At 53.3% G+C, this 19,087-nt stretch overlaps 1 protein-coding gene across 1 annotated transcript in view; it reads left to right on the forward strand.

Moving 5' to 3' along the window:
* The first annotated feature begins 714 nt into the window (after positions 1-714).
* Positions 715-19,087, forward strand: part of Pde6b (phosphodiesterase 6B) — a 36,540-nt gene continuing 18,167 nt past the window's right edge. Inside the window, exons 1-3 of the mRNA XM_070021626.1 lie at positions 715-1,182; positions 13,670-13,822; positions 14,136-14,225. Coding sequence (XP_069877727.1) covers positions 715-1,182; positions 13,670-13,822; positions 14,136-14,225 — 711 coding nt within the window. The remainder of the gene's footprint in view (positions 1,183-13,669; positions 13,823-14,135; positions 14,226-19,087) is intronic.

A 19,087-nucleotide genomic window follows, 5' to 3' on the forward strand; every position in this document is an offset into this window, starting at 1 on the left:
AGAGAGGAGGGGAGGAGAGAGGAGGGGAGGGGAGGAGAGGAGGGAGGAGGGGAGGAGAAGTCCTCGGCCTGCCACAGAGGCTAGGCAAGCTCACCTCACTTGGCTCTGCCTGGCATCCACAGCCATGTGGCCGCAGAGTGCTTCACCCCACCGCTGGTGCCCTGGACAAGAAGAGAGATGAGGTGAATAACTGAGATAACTTCCGTCCAAGAGGACTGGGGATGTTTCCTCTGGTCCAACCTCCACTCCCAGCCAACGTCTTCCTCCAGGCACAGACCTGGCTTGGCTCTCCCCTGGCCAGGAGATGGCTGGGCAGGGAGAGCAAGGGCAGGCCAGTGCCCACCACACTTCCCAGCGTACCTGAGCCAGGGCCGGGCACCAAGCAGACCTGGCGCCTCCTGAACAATCAGCCCAGATCCTTGGATGTCTCCCCTGGCAGAACAGGTCATGGTGTTCAAGGGCTTCCTTCCCTTGAGGGGTCAGGGCCGAGGGCCTGTTCCACTCAATGCTATGACGTGCTGTAACCCCTGTGACAGACCGGAGCCCCCATCGGCCCCCTACTCCACTGAGCGCCTGGGAGGAGGGAGGGCAGCCCCTCTGGGTGAGTCACGCCTCGCTCTCTAATCATCACTAAGAAAGACTTTGCTGACCGCAGCGTTTGCAGCCTCCATGTGAGCCGGGGAGGCGGCCGCCTGAGCAGCAGCTCTGGACACCATGAGCCTCACCGAGGAGCAGGTGCGGAGCTTCCTGGATGGGAACCCCAGCTTCGCCCACGAGTACTTCGGGAAGAAGCTGAGCCCCGAGAATGTGGCTGGGGCCTGCGAGGATGGGCGTCTGGTGGACTGCGACAGCTTGCGTGAGCTGTGCCAGGTAGAGGAGAGCGTGGCGCTGTTCGAGCTGGTACAGGACATGCAGGAAAGCATCAACATGGAACGCGTAGTCTTCAAGGTCCTGCGGCGCCTGTGCACCATCCTGCACGCCGACCGCTGCAGCCTCTTCATGTACCGCCAGCGCAACGGCGTGGCCGAGCTCGCCACGCGGCTCTTCAGCGTGCAGCCGGGCAGCCTCCTGGAGGACTGCCTGGTGCCCCCTGACTCTGAGATCGTCTTCCCACTGGACATCGGGGTTGTTGGCCACGTGGCTCAGACCAAGAAGATGGTGAACGTGCCGGATGTGGCAGAGGTGGGTGTGTGTGCGGCAGGGGTGTGTGCGAGAGCCAGGCCCTGGGCCCTCCCTCCCCTTCAAGAATCCAGCGGGGGCCTCCTGTCCAGGGCCAAAGCTCGATTCCTGCGGCGGAGTCCTTGGAGCCCCACCTTTCTGCTCCACCTGCTCCTAGAGCGAGTGTCTAGCCTTTTGGTGTCCCTCCCAAAAGCTGCCCCTTGGCACCATGAGTGAAGAGGAGAGCTCGGGAGGGCCCCCTGTGGTCCACGCAAGTGAGCCCAGCAATGCTCCTCATGCTGAAGTCTTTGATCAGGCCAGAGAACAAACAGAATTAGGCCCTGACCTTGTGACCAGGTCCCAAATTCGGGGCTCCCTGGTGGGGCCGTGGGGCCATGGACTGTGAGGGCCTGAGGGTTCCTGGTGCCCGTGGGGCCGTGCAGACTGAGGGCCTGAGGGCCACCTGGTGCCAGTGGGGCCGTGCAGACTGAGGGCCTGAGGGCCGCCTGGTGCCAGTGGGGCCGTGCAGACTGAGGCCCTGAGGGCCGCCTGGTGCCAGTGGGGCCGTGGACTGTGAGGGCCTGAGGGCTGCCTGGTGCCCGTGGGGCCGTGCAGACTGAGGCCCTGAGGGCCACCTGGTGCCAGTGGGGCCGTGGACTGTGAGGGCCTGAGGGTTCCTGGTGCCCGTGGGGCCGTGCAGACTGAGGGCCTGAGGGCCACCTGGTGCCAGTGGGGCCGTGGACTGTGAGGGCCTGAGGGCCGCCTGGTGCCAGTGGGGCCGTGCAGACTGAGGCCCTGAGGGCCGCCTGGTGCCCGTGGGGCCGTGGACTGTGAGGGCCTGAGGCTTTCAGGAGCCCTGGGGGAAGGCAGTGGCCAGAGGGGATGGGGAGCCTCCTAGAGGTGTCTGAGCCTGCCGGGCCAGGCCAGAGACGGCACAGCGGCAGCAGCGGCAGCCCCACACTCCCAAGGTACCACACCGCTCTCCTCCCCGCTGGTGCTGGGTGGGAGGCGGGGTGGAGGGGGCAGTGTGCAGGCCCAGTCTGGGAGCAGACTCACTGACAGAGGACAGGGCTCAGGAAGACCTGCGTACATGGCTGGGGGGAGCAATGTAGGTCTAGCCTGCTGAGTACAGGGCTCCCTTGATGTGAGGCCGGCAGGCGGGCCAGGGGCTGGGGCCTCCGAGGGAGAAGGCCCGCACCAGCCTCCTTCTTCCTGTTGCTCTCCTGTCTCCTCTTCCTTTTTTCCCTTCCCCGAGGGACCCAGGCAGCCTCATGTCCTTCTGCCCAGGTTCCCCAGGTCCTAGCGAAGGGCTCCCAAAGGGAATCCCACCTGGACAGTCTCCCCAAGGAGCGCCATTTGCTCCCCCAGCCAGGTGGGAAGGCTAGGCCGCAGGGCAGCAATCCTCTTACGCTTATCTGCTATAAACAGGCAGCCATCTAACGACCTGAATAGAGTAATCTGTAGGATTAGCTTGGTCCTTACTTCCTTTTTAAGAAATGGGTCATCCACAAGCCACTTGGAATAACAGGAGCAGGAAAACAAGAAAGTTGGCAGTTGGTAGAGTGGCTTGTGTGGGGCAGTGAGCACTTCCACACCGTTCTTTCTCCTTCTTCCACGCTCCCTTCCTTCTCTTTCTTTCTCGCTCCCCCTCCCTCCCTTCCCTCCCTCCCTCCCTCCCCTTCCTCCCTCCTTCCCTTCCTTCCTTCCTTCCTTGTCCTCTTTCCCTTCCTGCTCACATAATCTCCAAGACAAAGTTTCATCTTTAAGCCTGGGACGGCTCCTCCACCTGCTGCTGCTTCTCTCACACCTGTGGGGATGACCGTGTCCTCCTCTCACACCTGTGGGGATGACCGTGTCCCTCCTCTCACACCTGTGGGGATGACCATGTCCCTCCTCTCACACCTGTGGGGATGACTGTGTCCTCCTCTCACACCTGTGGGGATGACCGTGTCCTCCTCTGTGGGGATGACCGTGTCCTCCTCTCACACCTGTGGGGATGACCGTGCCCTCCTCTCACACCTGTGGGGATGACCGTGCCCTCCTCTGTGGGGATGACTGCGTCCTCCTCTGTGGGGATGACCGTGCCCTCCTCTCACACCTGTGGGGATGACCGTGCCCTCCTCTGTGGGGATGACCGTGCCCTCCTCTGTGGGGATGACCGTGTCCTCCTCTGTGGGGATGACCGTGCCCTCCTCTGTGGGGATGACCATGTCCTCCTCTCACACCTGTGGGGATGACTGTGTCCTCCTCTCACACCTGTGGGGATGACCGTGTCCTCCTCTGTGGGGATGACCGTGTCCTCCTCTCACACCTGTGGGGATGACCGTGTCCTCCTCTCACACCTGTGGGGATGACCGTGTCCTCCTCTCACACCTGTGGGGATGACCGTGCCCTCCTCTGTGGGGATGACTGCGTCCTCCTCTGTGGGGATGACCGTGCCCTCCTCTGTGGGGATGACCGTGTCCTCCTCTGTGGGGATGACCGTGCCCTCCTCTGTGGGGATGACCATGTCCTCCTCTCACACCTGTGGGGATGACCGTGTCCTCCTCTCACACCTGTGGGGATGACCGTGTCCTCCTCTCACACCTGTGGGGATGACCGTGCCCTCCTCTGTGGGGATGACCGTGCCCTCCTCTGTGGGGATGACCGTGTCCTCCTCTGTGGGGATGACCGTGCCCTCCTCTGTGGGGATGACCATGTCCTCCTCTCACACCTGTGGGGATGACCGTGCCCCTCCTCTGTGGGGATGACCGTGTCCTCCTCTCACACCTGTGGGGATGACCGTGTCCTCCTCTCACACCTGTGGGGATGACCGTGTCCTCCTCTCACACCTGTGGGGATGACCGTGCCCTCCTCTGTGGGGATGACTGCGTCCTCCTCTGTGGGGATGACCGTGCCCTCCTCTGTGGGGATGACCGTGTCCTCCTCTGTGGGGATGACCGTGCCCTCCTCTGTGGGGATGACCATGTCCTCCTCTCACACCTGTGGGGATGACCGTGTCCTCCTCTCACACCTGTGGGGATGACCGTGCCCCTCCTCTGTGGGGATGACCGTGCCCTCCTCTCACACCTGTGGGGATGACCGTGCCCTCCTCTCACACCTGTGGGGATGACTGTGTCCTCCTCTGTGGGGATGACCGTGTCCTCCTCTCACACCTGTGGGGATGACCGTGTCCTCCTCTCACACCTGTGGGGATGACCGTGCCCTCCTCTGTGGGGATGACCGTGTCCTCCTCTCACACCTGTGGGGATGACCGTGTCCTCCTCTCACACCTGTGGGGATGACCGTGCCCCTCCTTGGTTTGGGTCCCTTCAGCAAAGCTGCTGGCGCCCTTCAGTCCCCCTCCCCCGGCTCTCTGTGATGCCGGCCTTAGGACTGACCTAAGATGCCTTCTCCTGAGATGGCTGTGCTAGGCCGGCCAACCTCAGACTAGGGGAAAAGGGGAAAAACCACAAAACACCACGACTTCTATCAGGCACGTCACAATACTCTGAATTACCAGGTGGTAGACTTCTGGGTTCACATCCCTATTTTCAAGGGAGAGACTGAGGCGGAGAGCACCTAATATCTCTGGCCTTCCAGTACCCTTCTCTCAGAATGTGAGCGTTGTGTGGCTATAGGTAGACCCCACTATAGTCTCTGCAGCATGGAGCCCCCCCGAGATAGCAGGATTGATGGGAGCTCAGGCACAAGGTGGAACCCTGCTGCACCTGGCCCCTCCCGAGTCTCGTGACATCGGCCTCACAAGGTAGCTGCAGAAGTTAAGCCAGACAGCGGCTGTGAAGGTGGCTTAGTGGTAGAGCGCTTGCCTAGCATGCATGAAGCGCTGGGTTCAATTCCTCCGTACCACATACACAGAAAAAAAGCTGGAAGTGGCGCTGTGGGGCCTTGAGCACAGAGAGGCTCAAGGACAGTGCCCAGGCCCTGAGTTCTAGCCCAGGACTGGCAAAAATAAAAATAAGTTAACCCAGACAAATCCTAAGCCCAGCTGACCCTGACCACAGGTAAACTCCAGATATAGGAAGACCCTGAGCACCAGTAAATCATAATCACAGGTAGACCTGAGCACAGGAAGACTATGACATAAGTAGACCCTGAGCACAGGTAGACCATGAGTAACAGCCATACCTGAATACAGGCAGACCATGAGCTCAAACAGATCATCTACACAGGCAAATCATGAGCACAAGAAGATCCTGAGCAGAGGGAAACCGTAACTTAGGCAGATCATAAACATACACAAACCTGAGTAGCAACAGAAGCTTGGGTCAGGTGCACCATAAACCTGAGCAAACCATGAACACAGATAGAGCTCTCCACATAAAGACCTAAACACAAGTAGATCTGGCTTGCAGACCCAGTGTCTCTGGCTGTGCCACTGAGTGGTTTAAGAGACTTTCTATGCAGCCCCACTTCAAGGCACAAGGTCTTTATCTTGAAATTCAGATCAAGTTATTCAGTTCTCCCTTATGGGGCTTTGGGAAAGAGAAATCCATGGCCTTAGTTATGTAGGTGAAGCCAGATATGAGAGAAACTGGAATTTAGGATTCAGTCTAAATCTACAGCTATATCTTAAAAAATAGAGAACAGTGAACAATTAGAATCTGATACTATTTAGATGTGTGTGTGTGTATGTGTGTGTATGTGTGTGTATGTGTGGGGGGGTATGTGTGTGTATGTGTGTGGGTGTATGTGTGTGTGTATGTGGGGGGGTATGTGTGTATGTGTGTATGTGTGTGGGTGTATGTGTGTGGGTGTATGTGTGTGTGTATGTGTGTGTATGTGTGTATGTGTGTGTATGTGGGGGGGTATGTGTGTGTGTATGTGTGGGGGGATGTGTGTGTGTATGTGGGGGGGTATGTGTGTGTGTATGTGTGTGGGTGTATGTGTGTATGTGTGTGTATGTGTGTGTATATGTGTGTGTGTGTATGTGTATGTGTGTGTGTATATGGGGGGTATGTGTGTGTATGTGTGTGTATATGTGTGTGTGTGTATGTGTGTGTATGTGTGTGTGTGGGGTGTGTGTGTGTATGTGTGTGTGTGTGTGCGTGCGTATGTGTGTGTATGTATGTGTGTATGTGTGTGTGTGTATGTGTGTGTGTGCGTGCGTATGTGTGTGTGTGTGCGTGCGTATGTGTGTGTATGTATGTGTGTGTGTGTGTGTGTGTGTGTGTGTGTGTATACTGGTAGTGATGCTTGAACTCAGTTCTCACTCAGCTTTTTTAGTCACAGATAGAGCTTTACCACTTGAGCCAACCTCTAGCTCAGCCCTTGTGCTAGCTAACTGGAGGGTACAGTCTCCTTGACTATTCTCCCCAGGCTGTCTTTGAACGAAGATTCTCAAGTGGTAGCCTCCAGTGTGAGCCACCAGCACCTTTCAAGATTTCCTCTGGAGACTTAAGGTTCTATATTCATGCTGATACATTTTGATGGAGAGAGGAGTTGAGACGGGGTCTCATTTGATGGCCTAGAAGACTGTACGTAGCCGGCCTAGTCCCAAAGTCCTGATTCTGCAGCCTCCACTTCCTACGTGGTCTGAGCATTATTTTAAAATTTGTGAAATGGATTTGGTTTTATCAGATTTTACATAATTATTTACACAAAAGCATCAAGATTGATTTGCCATACAGATTTAGGAAGCTTGAGGCCAGAAAGCTGAGGTAAAAACTGGGGGACCTAACCTCCTAGGACCCGTGGCCAGCCCGGAAGTGACAGTTTTATTCATTCACTGATGTGTTATTCACTACAGCTTCAGTGTTTCTTAGAGAACATCGGTTTGTGCCTGGTTTTCGAAAACAATGAGCAAAATTTCTTACTTCGTCAATGTGCTACTCTAATATTCCTAAGTGTTTTTTAGAAGTGGTGGCAACACAATACTAGAAAGTTCTGTTTTATAGGGGACACTGAGGGAGGCTCCTACAAACCTGGAGTCCCCTTGCTACCCTGGTCCAAGAGACGTAACACAGTTGAAGGGATTTTTCTTAATTCTCACAAGTTAATCTGAAGGCTCAATTAAGGTTCAATTCTTAGTAATTTTTTTTTTTGGTCGGTCGGTCGTGGGGCTTGAACTCTGGGCCTGGGCACTGTCCTTCAGCTCTTCAGCTCAAGGCAAGCGCTCTACCACTTGAGCTACAGCACCACTTCCGGTTTTCTGGTGATTATTGGAGATTTTATTGGAGATAGGAGTCTCACGGTCTCTCCTGCCCGGGCTGGCTTTGAACCGCAATCCTCAGATCTCAGCCTCCGGAGTAGCTAGGATTACAGGCGTGAGCCACCAGCGCTCGGCATAATTCTTAGTAATTTTACAAGCATTTTTTTTATTGTCAAGATTATATACAGAGGGGCTACAGTTACCTAAGTAAGGTAATAAGTACATTTCTTGTCAAACTTGTTACCCCTTCCTTCATTTTTCTCCTACTTTCCCTCCCCCAACCCCCCAAGTTTTACAGATCATTTCCAACATATTGTCTTGTGTATATAGCTGTTGCATTGGATCCCCCCTCTCCTTTGTCTCCCATCCTGTTCCTTCCCTTCCCTAATTCAGATAAATGTATATACAATACAAGGGTACCAAAATCATATACAGTGACAACAGGGGATGTAGCATAGTGGAAGAATATACAAAAGAAACAAAAAAAATCACATAGTACATTAAAAACAACAACAACAAAGAAAAACCTCTTGTGTCAATGCCTTGGAGTTCATTTCGCTTAGCATCATCTAATATCATCGTATGTACATAGTTATTGAGCTAACCTGCTCATCTGCTAAGATTATCCTAGACATATACTAATTGTTGCAAATAAGGGAAACCATGGGACCTATGTTTGTTTGGGTCTGGCTTACTTCACTAATAGATAGATAGATCAATAGATAGATAAATCACATTTTCTTGATCCATTCATCTACTGAGGGGCATCTGGGTTGGTTCCATATCTTAGCTATAGTAAATAATGCTACGATAAACATAGTTGTGCTGGTAGCTTTAGTGTGGCCTTATTTGTAATAGTTTGGGTAGATGTCCAAAAGTGAGATTGCTGGCTGGGTCATAGGAGAGCTCTATGTATAGTCTTTTTTTTTTTTTTTTGGGGGGGGTGGGTCGTGGGGCCTGAACTCTGGGCCTGGGCACTGTCCCTCAGCTCTTCAGCTCAAGGCTAGTGCTCTATAACTTGAGCCACAGCGCCATTTCCAGCTTTTTTCTTTTTGCTTATGTGGTACTGAGGAATCGAACCCAGGGCCTCATGCATGCAAGGCAAGTGGTCCACCACTGAGCCACCTTCCCAGCCTATATGTGTGGTCTTTTGATGAACCTCCATACTGCCTTCTAGAGTGGTTGAACAAGTTTACACTCCCACCAACAATGCAGTAAGGTTCCCTTTTGCCCACATCCCCTCCAGCATCTGTTGTTATTCGATTTTGTGATTATAGCCATTCTAACTGGGGTGAGGTGGAATCTCAATGTGGTTTTGAGTTGCATTTCTTTTAGGGCCAGAGAAGTTGAACATTTCTTCATGTGTTTATTCATGTGCCATTCTTATTTCCTCTTCAGAGAAGTTTCTGAATTGGGCAGTTGTTTCTTTGAGGATTTGTTGTTGGGGGATTTAATTTTTTGATTTCCAGGTATATTTTAGGTATGAGACCCTTGTCCATTGTATGGCTAGTGAAGATCTTCTCCCAATCCGTGGGCTTTCTATTGATCTTGCTAGCTATGTCCTTTGCCATGCAGAAGCTCTGCAGCCTCATGCAATCCCATTTGTCCAACCTTTCTTTGATTTGTTGTGTTTCTGGGTCTCTATTAAGAAATTTCGGCTTGTGCCAAGGAGACCTAGAGTTTCTGCTATTCCTTCCTGTAATGTTTTCAGGGTGTTTGCTTTTACTTCAAGGTCTTTGATCTATTTGGAGTTGATTCTGGTTCAGGGTGATATATAAGGATATAACTTTAGCTTCCTTTCTTCCTTTCTTTCTTCCTTCCTTTCTTCCTTCCTTCCTTCCTTCCTTCCTTCCTTCCTTCCTTCCTTCCTTTCTTCCTTCCTTTCTTTCTTTCTTTCCTTTCTTTCTTTCTTTCTTTCTTTCTTTCTTTCTTTCTTTCTTTCTTTCTTTCTTTCTTTCTTTCTTTCTTTCTTTCTTTCTTTCTTTCTTTCTTTCTTTCTTTCTTTCTTTCTTTGTTGTGAGGCTTGAACGCCGGGCCTGGACACTGTCCCTCAGCTCTTCAGCTCAAGGCGAGCGTTCTACCACTTGAGCCACAGAGCCACTTCCGGTTTTCTAGTGGTTTATTGGAGATAAGAGTCTCATGGAGTTTCCTGCCTGGGCTGACTTTGAACCATGATCCTCAGATCTCAGCCTCCTGAGTAGCTAGGATTAGCTCCCAGCTCTAACTTTAGTTTTCTACATGTGGTTAACCAGTTTTGCCAGCACCATTTACTGAAGAGGCTGTCTTTCTTCCATCCATTTTTTTGGCTTCCCTATCGCAGATTAGATGGCTATAGGTCTGTGGGTTCATTTCTGGGTCTTCAGTTCTATTCCATTGGTCCTCAGGTCTGTTCTTGTGCCAGTACCAAGCTGTTTTGATTACTATGGCTTTGTAGTAGAGCTTGAAGTTTGGTATTCATATTCCTCCAGCACTGTTCTTTCTGCTAAAGATTGTTTTAGCTATTCAGGATCTTTTATTATTCCATATGAATTTTTGAGGTTGGGATATTGATGAGTATTGCATTGGATTTGTAGATATGGGTGAATATTTTGCATCAGTGAATGAATTCAACAGATTTGATGTGGTGGCGGGGGCGGGGAATGACAATGGACGAAAGATGGAAACTACAGCTTGCATGGTTAACTTAGCTGTAGAAAAGTTAAAGCGCAGCCAGGTGCCAGGAGCTGAGATCTGAAGGTTGCAGTTCAAAGCCAGCCCGGGCAAGAAGTCTGCAAGACTCATCTCCAATAAACCACTGGAAAACTGGAAGTGGTGCTGTGGCTCAAGTGGTAGAATGCTCACCTTTAGCTGAAGAGATGAGGGACAGTGTCTGGGCCCAGAGTTCAAGCCCCAGAACTGACAGAAAGAGAGAAAGAAAGAAAGAAAGAGAGAAAGAAAGAAAAGAAAGAGAGAGAGAGAGAAAGAAGAAAGAACAAAAGAAAGAAAGAGAAAAAAGAAAAAGAAAGAAAGAAAGAGAGAAAGAAAGAAAGAAAGAAAGAAAGAAAGAAAGAAAGAAAGAAAGAAAGAAAGAAAGGAAGGAAGAAAGAAAGAATAGATAAAGTGCTATTATTTTGCTGACTAGCCCACCTCCTACACAAGGTAACTGGCACTGGGAGGCTTCCCTCTCTTCCAGCTTCACATTGCTGCAAGAGCCTGGTGCTTGCTAGCAACAGGCAAGCCAAACCCAGAGACAGATTAAGGCTTCTGTGCTTTTGGAAAACACCCATGACAAACCCCCAGCCCAGTTCTAGTCATTTCCACTGCAGACTCCTTTGAACTGGAAGAGGTATTGGGGGCGGGGAGGGGGGAAGCAGAGACAGGAAATCAACCCCTGGAGATACTGTTTAGCAGTGCTTCTCACATGGCCAAACATATCCACGAAGCCCTCTACTTAAAAAAGTCTCTACGAGGCAAGAGGTACATTCTTTGAGATGCCCTAGGTACCAAGCTGCTAATTTTCAAGGTTAGTTTAGGTGAAAAAACAAAACAAGGACTGGGAATGTGGCTCCGTGGTAGAGTGCTTGCTTCACACGGATGAAGGCCTCTGTTCAATTCCTCAGTACCACATACACCGAAAAGATGTGATTGTACCAGACCCAGGTAGGAGAGCTGGGGCAGGGCGAAGGTATTTGCCAGGAAAACCTGGGCCCCGGCAGGAAGGGGGGAGCCCAGAAAGGCACCATGGAGGAGAGAGCACGGAGAGCTCTGGGAGCATTCTAAAACCAAGTCCCCGCAGAGGGAAGACCTATGAATGAGAGAAAGTAATTAACAGTGCAAGGCTCCCTGGTGGAAGAAGTCTTAGAGGGAAGGAAGGAGGTGCCAGGCTGCTCTACTGCTTGCTTGAGGAAGAAGGCTTAGAAGTGAGTGAGGCAGAGAGGCGGAAGAGGGGTCTCAGAGCAAAATGTGAGACAAATCTGGAAAAGCAAGACTGGACGTTTGCTGACTAGGACCTATACATAGTGTGCATGCTGTGAGGGTCATGCGTGGGGTCTGTGTGCATGCTCTGAGGGTCACGTGTGGGGTCTGTGTGCATGCTCTGAGGGTCATGCGTGGGGTCTGTGTGCATGCTCTGAGGGTCACGTGTGGGGTCTGTAGGCATGCTGTGAGGGTCATGCGTGGGGTCTGTGTGCATGCTCTGAGGGTCACGTGTGGGGTCTGTGTGCATGCTGTGAGGGTCATGCGTGGGGTCTGTGTGCATGCTGTGAGGGTCATGCGTGGGGTCTGTGTGCATGCTCTGAGGGTCACGTGTGGGGTCTGTGGGCATGCTGTGAGGGTCACGTGTGGAGTCTGTGGGCATGTTGTGAAGGTCACGTGTGGGGTCTGTGTGCATGCTCTGAGGGTCACGTGTGGGGTCTGTGTGCATGCTCTGAGGGTCACGTGTGGGGTCTGTGTGCGTGCTGTGAGGGTCACGTGTGGGGTCTGTGTGCATGCTCTGAGGGTCACGTGTGGGGTCTGTGTGCGTGCTCTGAGGGTCACGTGTGGGGTCTGTGTGCATGTTCTGAGGGTCATGTGTGGGGTCTGTGTGCATGCTGTGAGGGTCATGTGTGGGGTCTGTGTGCATGCTCTGAGGGTCACGTGTGGGGTCTGTGTGCATGCTGTGAGGGTCACGGGTGGGGTCTGTGTGCATGTTCTGAGGGTCACGTGTGGGATCTGTGTGCATGCTGTGAGGGTCACGTGTGGGGTCTGTGTGCATGCTGTGAGGGTCACGTGTGGGGTCTGTGTGCATGCTGTGAGGGTCACGTGTGGGGTCTGTGTGCATGCTGTGAGGGTCACATGTGGGGTCTGTGTGCATGCTGTGAGGGTCATGTGTGGGGTCTGTGTGCATGCTCTGAAGGTCACGTGTGGGGTCTGTGTGCATGCTGTGAGGGTCACGTGTGGGGTCTGTGTGCATGCTGTGAAGGTCACGTGTGGGGTCTGTGTGCATGCTGTGAGGGTCACGTGTGGGGTCTGTGTGCATGCTCTGAGGGTCACGTGTGGGGTCTGTGTGCATGCTCTGAGGGTCACGTGTGGGGTCTGTGTGCGTGCTCTGAGGGTCACGTGTGGGGTCTGTGTGCATGTTCTGAGGGTCATGTGTGGGGTCTGTGTGCATGCTGTGAGGGTCATGTGTGGGGTCTGTGTGCATGCTCTGAGGGTCACGTGTGGGGTCTGTGTGCATGCTGTGAGGGTCACGGGTGGGGTCTGTGTGCATGCTGTGAGGGTCATGTGTGGGGTCTGTGTGCATGCTGTGAGGGTCACGTGTGGGGTCTGTGTGCATGCTGTGAAGGTCACGTGTGGGGTCTGTGTGCATGCTGTGAGGGTCACGTGTGGGGTCTGTGTGCATGCTCTGAGGGTCACGTGTGGGGTCTGTGTGTGTGCTCTGAGGGTCACACATGGAAATTTGTGTGCATGCTCTGAGAGTCACTGGTAGGGCTCTGTGTCCACCTGAGGGTCACACCTGATGTTCTACAGACATTATCAAAATTTCACATGATGCTCTGTCAGAAGCACTATAGTGCTCTCTAAGGACAAGAACTGATGTGGATGTTGGTGTTTCTATGGTGGACTCGGGGCTGAGTACACAGTAGCCCATGCCTGTAATTCCAGAGTTGTAGGAGGCTGATGTAGGAGGATCATAGTCCAAGGCTTCCCTATCTCAAAAAGCAGAACAGATTCCCTGTAACAGTCAACAGGGATTTCTCATCCAACCGCAAAGCAGTCAAGGAAGGGTGTTGACCAGCCATGGCAGGGACACTGGATTATGTCTGGCTTGGTGGAATTGTGCAGGCCACAGTGAGACCGACAGAGCTGTCCACCTTGGGACAGACCTCAGCGCACAGGGAACCCCACCCCGGATTTCCAGCTGACTCATCCTGGTGCGAGTGTCCCGTACACAAGCCACCCATTAGAATGGGGATAATTCTTCCTTCAACAATAGTTATTTTGGGGGAGGGACATGTGGGGCTGGCCTCGAGGTGGCTAGAGATAGAAGGGATGATCCTCTCGACCAGGAGACGGCCAGGCAGACCGGGGACTCCGGGAGGCCAAACTGGGCAGGTGTGGAGGGGCCGGTGGAGACAGAGCAGAGAGAGGCCAAGGCAGGAGAGAGCCACCTCTCCCGCAGTCAGAGCTCAGGGTTCCTAAGCTCAGAGGTGAGGTGAACTGGGTTGAGTCCCAGGGCAAGCGAAGCCTCTCTACCCAGGGCCATACCCCAGGGCCAGACGCAGAGCACCTAACCTTGCCACACCTGTTGGAGCAGAGTCTCCTGGAGCTCAGCCCCAGCCCAGAGCCAGGGCGTCGGGCCCCAGCCCCAGCAACAGTCTCTTTCTTGTCTCCTCTCACCAGTGTCCCCACTTCAGCCCATTCGCTGACGAGCTCACCGACTACGTGACAAGGAACATCCTGGCCATGCCCACTATGAATGGCAAAGATGTCATGGCTGTTATCATGGCCGTGAATAAGCTCGATGGCCCATGCTTCACCAGTGAAGATGAAGACGTGAGTGTCAGGAAGACGTCTGGGGTCTTCCCTGCGTACCAGCACTCCTGCGCTGTCTGTGTGTCGCTTTCTCCCTCTGTGCATCCATGCTTGTGCAAGCTGTGCATCGGTGAGCACACCGGGTGTGCAAGCCGAGCCTGTGACCCATGCCCTTTGAATTCTCACGCGAGAGTCCGCACCCGAAGTGCTGAGCACCACCTCCTGGGTGTCTGAGCCCGCCTGTCTGTCTTCCAGCAACCTCAAGCAAGTCAGTAGCCAGAACAGCTGAAATCTGCAACTTCTGATTCCTGCTGTTACAATGTTTCTGTTCCAGATTTTCACAAAGTACCTGAATTTTGCCACATTAAATCTGAAGATCTACCACCTCAGTTACCTCCACAACTGTGAGACTCGCCGAGGCCAGGTACGTGTACACCCTACATGCACCCACGCAGCGCACACTACACAGACCCTCGCTCCAGAGACAGATCACCTGCTCCAGTCGGAGACCCAGCTTCTGTATGGAGCCCTGTTGGATGCCAAGGTCTGGGTGCTGGCAGTGTTCATTGCTGCTGGGCTCACTTCTATACCCTCTCACCTGACAAAAGAGGGTGCGTTCTGTGCACTAACTTGTGTGTACACTTATTTGTAGATATTCAAACAGCCATCTTTTCCTGCGTTCAGTTAGGTGTGTTGCCAACCCTACCACATTGACCTCACCTCCTCCTCTTCTTAGAATGCAAATCCCCCCGCAGAGACCCCTGGCCCCCACCATCCACCACACATTAGAATTTATGTCAGAACTGTCAGCCTGTATTCACATGGACACCACCTACACTGAGCAGAAAGTAGCGAGTATGCGCTTTCCTTGCCTTCAGTCCTACAGACAGTACCCAACTCCAAAATGACACAAATAGACACCTTGCTTTATACCCCTGCAGTCAGGATTCTCATAGTTTATACTACAGTTAGATTCTCTTTTTGGTCTGCATTCTTTCCTGGATTCCCCAACCACTAAATGAGGTGTATTTTTTGCACACAGTAGGCTTCATTCTTTGTGCTGTAAAGTCTTCAAGGTCATGACAAATGCACAAAGGCCTACATTAACAACATCTTTATAAGCCTAGATCCTCAGAAGGCTGAGCGCTGAGGATTACAGTTCGAAGCCAGTTTGGGCAGAAAAGTCCATAAGACTCTTAATGTCCAATTAATCACCAAAAAAATGGAAGTTCCTCAAGTGGTAGAGCACCAGACTTGGGAACAGTGCTCAGCCCAGAGTTCAAGGCCCAATACCAGGATAAAAAAAAAAAAAGCTAACTTTACAGAGTTGGGTATAGTAATGCCTGACTGCAGTCCGAGCACTTATGAGGCTAAAACAGAATAGAGTTTGAAGACTGAAGCTCCATAAGGAGACCCGACCTCAAAACAGAATACCATTGTGCTCTCGGTAACTCCTGGCCTGGCCTCCTCACTACCTCAAGAGAGCCTGGGGACCTCGAAGGTTTGCACCCTGCGTTTCCCACCCAGAGCCACAGAGCGGCCGTCACACAGCGCCCAGCCTCTTCACAGCCTCTTTCACTTTTTGGTGGCTTGTTTGCTCGTTTCTTTTCACGCCTGAATCATATTCCACTGTCTGGATCTGACAGTTTGTTTATTCACCTGGTCAAGGACATGGTCACTCCCAGTTGGGAACTGTGAATAATGCCCAACAAATCCCCACACGCAGGTTCTGTGCGCCCCACTTCCAACTCAATTAGGGAAATGCCAGGAGCACCACTGATGGACAAATCCCCACACGCAGGTTCTGTGCACCCCGCTTCCAACTCAATTAGGGGACACCAGGAGCAGGGCTGATGGACAACACTGTGTGACTGTGCTAGGCTTTGCAAGAAAGTGCCAGAAAGTGGCTGCGCTGTCTCACTCCCTCGGGAAGTGAGCACCACCACGGCCCCGTGCCCCCGCCCGCCCCGTGCCCCCCCGCCTGCCCCGTGCCCCCCCGCCTGCCCCGTGCCCCCCAGACTGCCCCGTGCCCCCGCACCTGCCCCGTGCCCCCGCACCTGCCCCGTGCCTCCGCCTGCCCCGTGCCCCCCAGACTGCCCCGTGCCCCCCCGCCTGCCCCGTGCCCCCCCGCCTGCCCCGTGCCCCCCCCCCGCCTGCCCCATGCCCCCCAGACTGCCCCGTGCCCCCGCACCTGCCCCGTGCCCCCGCACCTGCCCCGTGCCTCCGCCTGCCCCGTGCCCCCGCCTGCCCCGTGCCCCCCCGCCTGCCCCGTGCCCCCCCGCCTGCCCCGTGCCCCCCCCGCCTGCCCCGTGCCCCCGCCTGCCCCGTGCCCCCGCGCCTGCCCCGTGCCCCCCGCCTGCCCCGTGCCCCCCCGCCCGCCCCGTGCCCCCGCGCCCGCCCCGTGCCCCCGCGCCCGCCCCGTGCCCCCCCGCCCCGTGCCCCCCCCGCCTGCCCCGTGCCCCCGCGCCTGCCCCGTGCCACCCGCCTGCCCCGTGCCCCCGCCTGCCCCGTGCCCCCCCGCCCCGTGCCCCCCCGCCCGCCCCGTGCCCCCCCCACCCGTCCCGTGCCCCCCCGCCTGCCCCGTGCCCCCGCCTGCCCCGTGCCCCCCCGCCCCGTGCCCCCCCGCCCGCCCCGTGCCCCCCCCGTCCCGTGCCCCCCCGCCTGCCCCGTGCCCCCCCCGCCCCATGCCCCCACCCGCCTGCCCCGTGCCCCCCGCCTGCCCCGTGCCCCCCACCTGCCCCGTGCCCCCCCGCCCGCCCCGTGCCCCCCCGCCCGCCCCGTGCCCACCCCGCCCACCCCGTGCCCCCCCCCCGCCCGCCCCGTGCCCACCCCGCCCGCCCTGTGCCCCCACCTGCTGTGGGTGGTGCCTTCATTCCTAAGGTCACAGTGGTGTACAGTGCCGCAGACACCACGCTCCTGGTCTCAGTGGTGTACAGTGCCGCAGACACCACGCTCCTGGTCTCAGTGGTGTACAGTGATGCAGACACCATGCTCCTGGTCACAGTGGTGTACAGTGATGCAGACACCACGCTCCTGGTCTCAGTGGGTATAAGTGCCGCAGACACCACGCTCCTGGTCTCAGTGGTGTACAGTGCCGCAGACACCACGCTCCTGGTCACAGTGGTGTACAGTGATGCAGACACCACGCTCCTGGTCTCAGTGGTGTACAGTGATGCAGACACCACGCTCCTGGTCTCAGTGGGTATAAGTGCCGCAGACACCACCACGCTCCTGTGCTGCGCATCTCCGTTTACATCAGCACCCTGTGCAGGTCTTGTCTGTCCTCAAAAATGGGTTGTTGGCTTCTTATTTTTCAGGTTTTTTTTTTTGGTTTGGTGGTAGTGGTGGGTGTGGGTGGGTGTGCACACATGTGTGTGCAGGTCCTGGAGCACTTAAGTAGCATTCTACTGTGTGAGCTACAAGGTTAGAACACTCGCCTTGATCTGAAGAGCACAGGGACAGCACCCAAGCCCAGAGTCCAAGCTCCACGACCGGAAAAAAAAAAAAGACAGAATGTGCCAGGACTGTTTGAGTCACAATTTCACTTCCAGCTTTTTGCTAACTAATTGGAGATAAGTGTCTCATGTGCTTTTCTGCCTGGGCTGGCTTTGAACTGATCCTCAGATCTCAGCCTCCTGAGTAGTTACAACTACAGGTGTGAGCCACAAGTGGGCGGCTTACTTTTTAGTTTCAAGGGTTGGTAGTTCACTTGTAGTGTGTGCATACTTTGGTCAGGTGTGTGTTTTACAAGCTGTATCTTGTCTTTTCATTTCCTTCAGAGTATCTCTGGCACAACAGATTGGTTGGCTGGTTGGTTGAATCCAGGGCCTATCATTTGTTTGTCATGTTATCTACCACTTGAGCCACATCCCTAGTTCCTTTGCCTTCAGCTTGTCTCTCAGGGTGGCTCTTGTGGATTTGCCTAGGGCCGGCCTCCATCCACCATCCCACCTCTGCCTCTTGAGTAGGTGGGATGCAGTTTTAAATTTAAATAAAGTCCTTCTTGCCATATTTTTTCCTCATGGATTATACTTTGTGTTGTACCTGAAAACGCTTTATAAAATCTGAGGTTAGCTAGGTTTTCTCCTGTGTTGTCTTCCAGAAGCTGCAAAGTGTTGCTGTTCTTCTTGTACATGGGTCTGATTCATGCTGTGGAAGTTGTAGGCGCTGAGCTAGATTTGTTTTTTCATGTGTGGATGCCCAGCTTCAGTTTTTACCCATTTGTGGGAAGACTATAATTTCTCTGTGAATTGCCTTTGCTTTTTGTCAAAGATCAAGTGCTTCACACACACACACGCATCTATTTCTGGGCTCCACTCGTTCTAGTCCTCTGGTCTACAGCTTTTCTGGCAGTACAGAACACTGCCACTTTACAGTAGGACCTGAGGTTGGGAATGCCGGGCTCCCGGTGTTTTACCGTGTGTGCAGGCTATTCTTAGCCTGTGCCTTTCCCTATAAATGTCACCATCCATTTGTTACTGTCCATAACATGGCCTTCTGGAATAACTTGGATTGTAATAAATCTATAGCCATGCTAGGAAGGCCTTCCATCTTAAAAATAATGGTCTTCTGATAGTTATAATCTAACTACTCAGAATGCTGAGACCTAAGGACTGTGGTTCAAAGCCAGCCTAGACAGAAAAGTCTGAGAGACTCTTATTTCCAATTAGCCACCAAAAAGCCAAAAGTAGGAATGTGGCTCAAGAGGTAGAGTGCTAGCCTTGTGCAAAAAAACTCAGGGATACTGCCCAGGCCCTGAGTTCAAGCACCAAGACTGGAAAAATAAAGAACAATCCATTAATTTTGATCTTTGATTCTTCCATTAGAGTTTTGAAGTTTTTGCATAAAAATCTATATTTCATTAGATTTTTACCTAAGTATTTTATTTGGGGATGGTAATGCAAATGGTATCAGATTATTAATTTTATATTCAAGTTGTTGATTGTTATAAAAGAAAGCCAGTGATTGTAATGTGACAGCTTTATATGCTGTGACCTTGCTAAAGTCATTTATTAGTTCCAGATTATTCTTATAGATTCTCTGCTGGTTTCACATAGATAATCATGCCATGTGCAAACAGTTCTGTCTCTTCCTTCACAATCTATATAAGCTGTAGTTTCTTTCCTTGTCTAGTACACTAGCTAGATTTCAAATAAAATGATGAACAATTATGATGAGAAAAGTCAACCTTCCCTCACTCCTGACCTTAGGGGACGGCTTTCAGTCCCATGTCATTAAGAACTATGTCACCTGGGAAGGGTGCCATGTGCTTCAGAGCTCTACCAC

This window comes from Dipodomys merriami, unplaced genomic scaffold (assembly GCF_024711535.1).
Source record: "Dipodomys merriami isolate MVZ:Mamm:240054 unplaced genomic scaffold, mDipMer1.0.p SCAF_143, whole genome shotgun sequence".
Lineage (NCBI taxonomy): Eukaryota > Metazoa > Chordata > Mammalia > Rodentia > Heteromyidae > Dipodomys > Dipodomys merriami.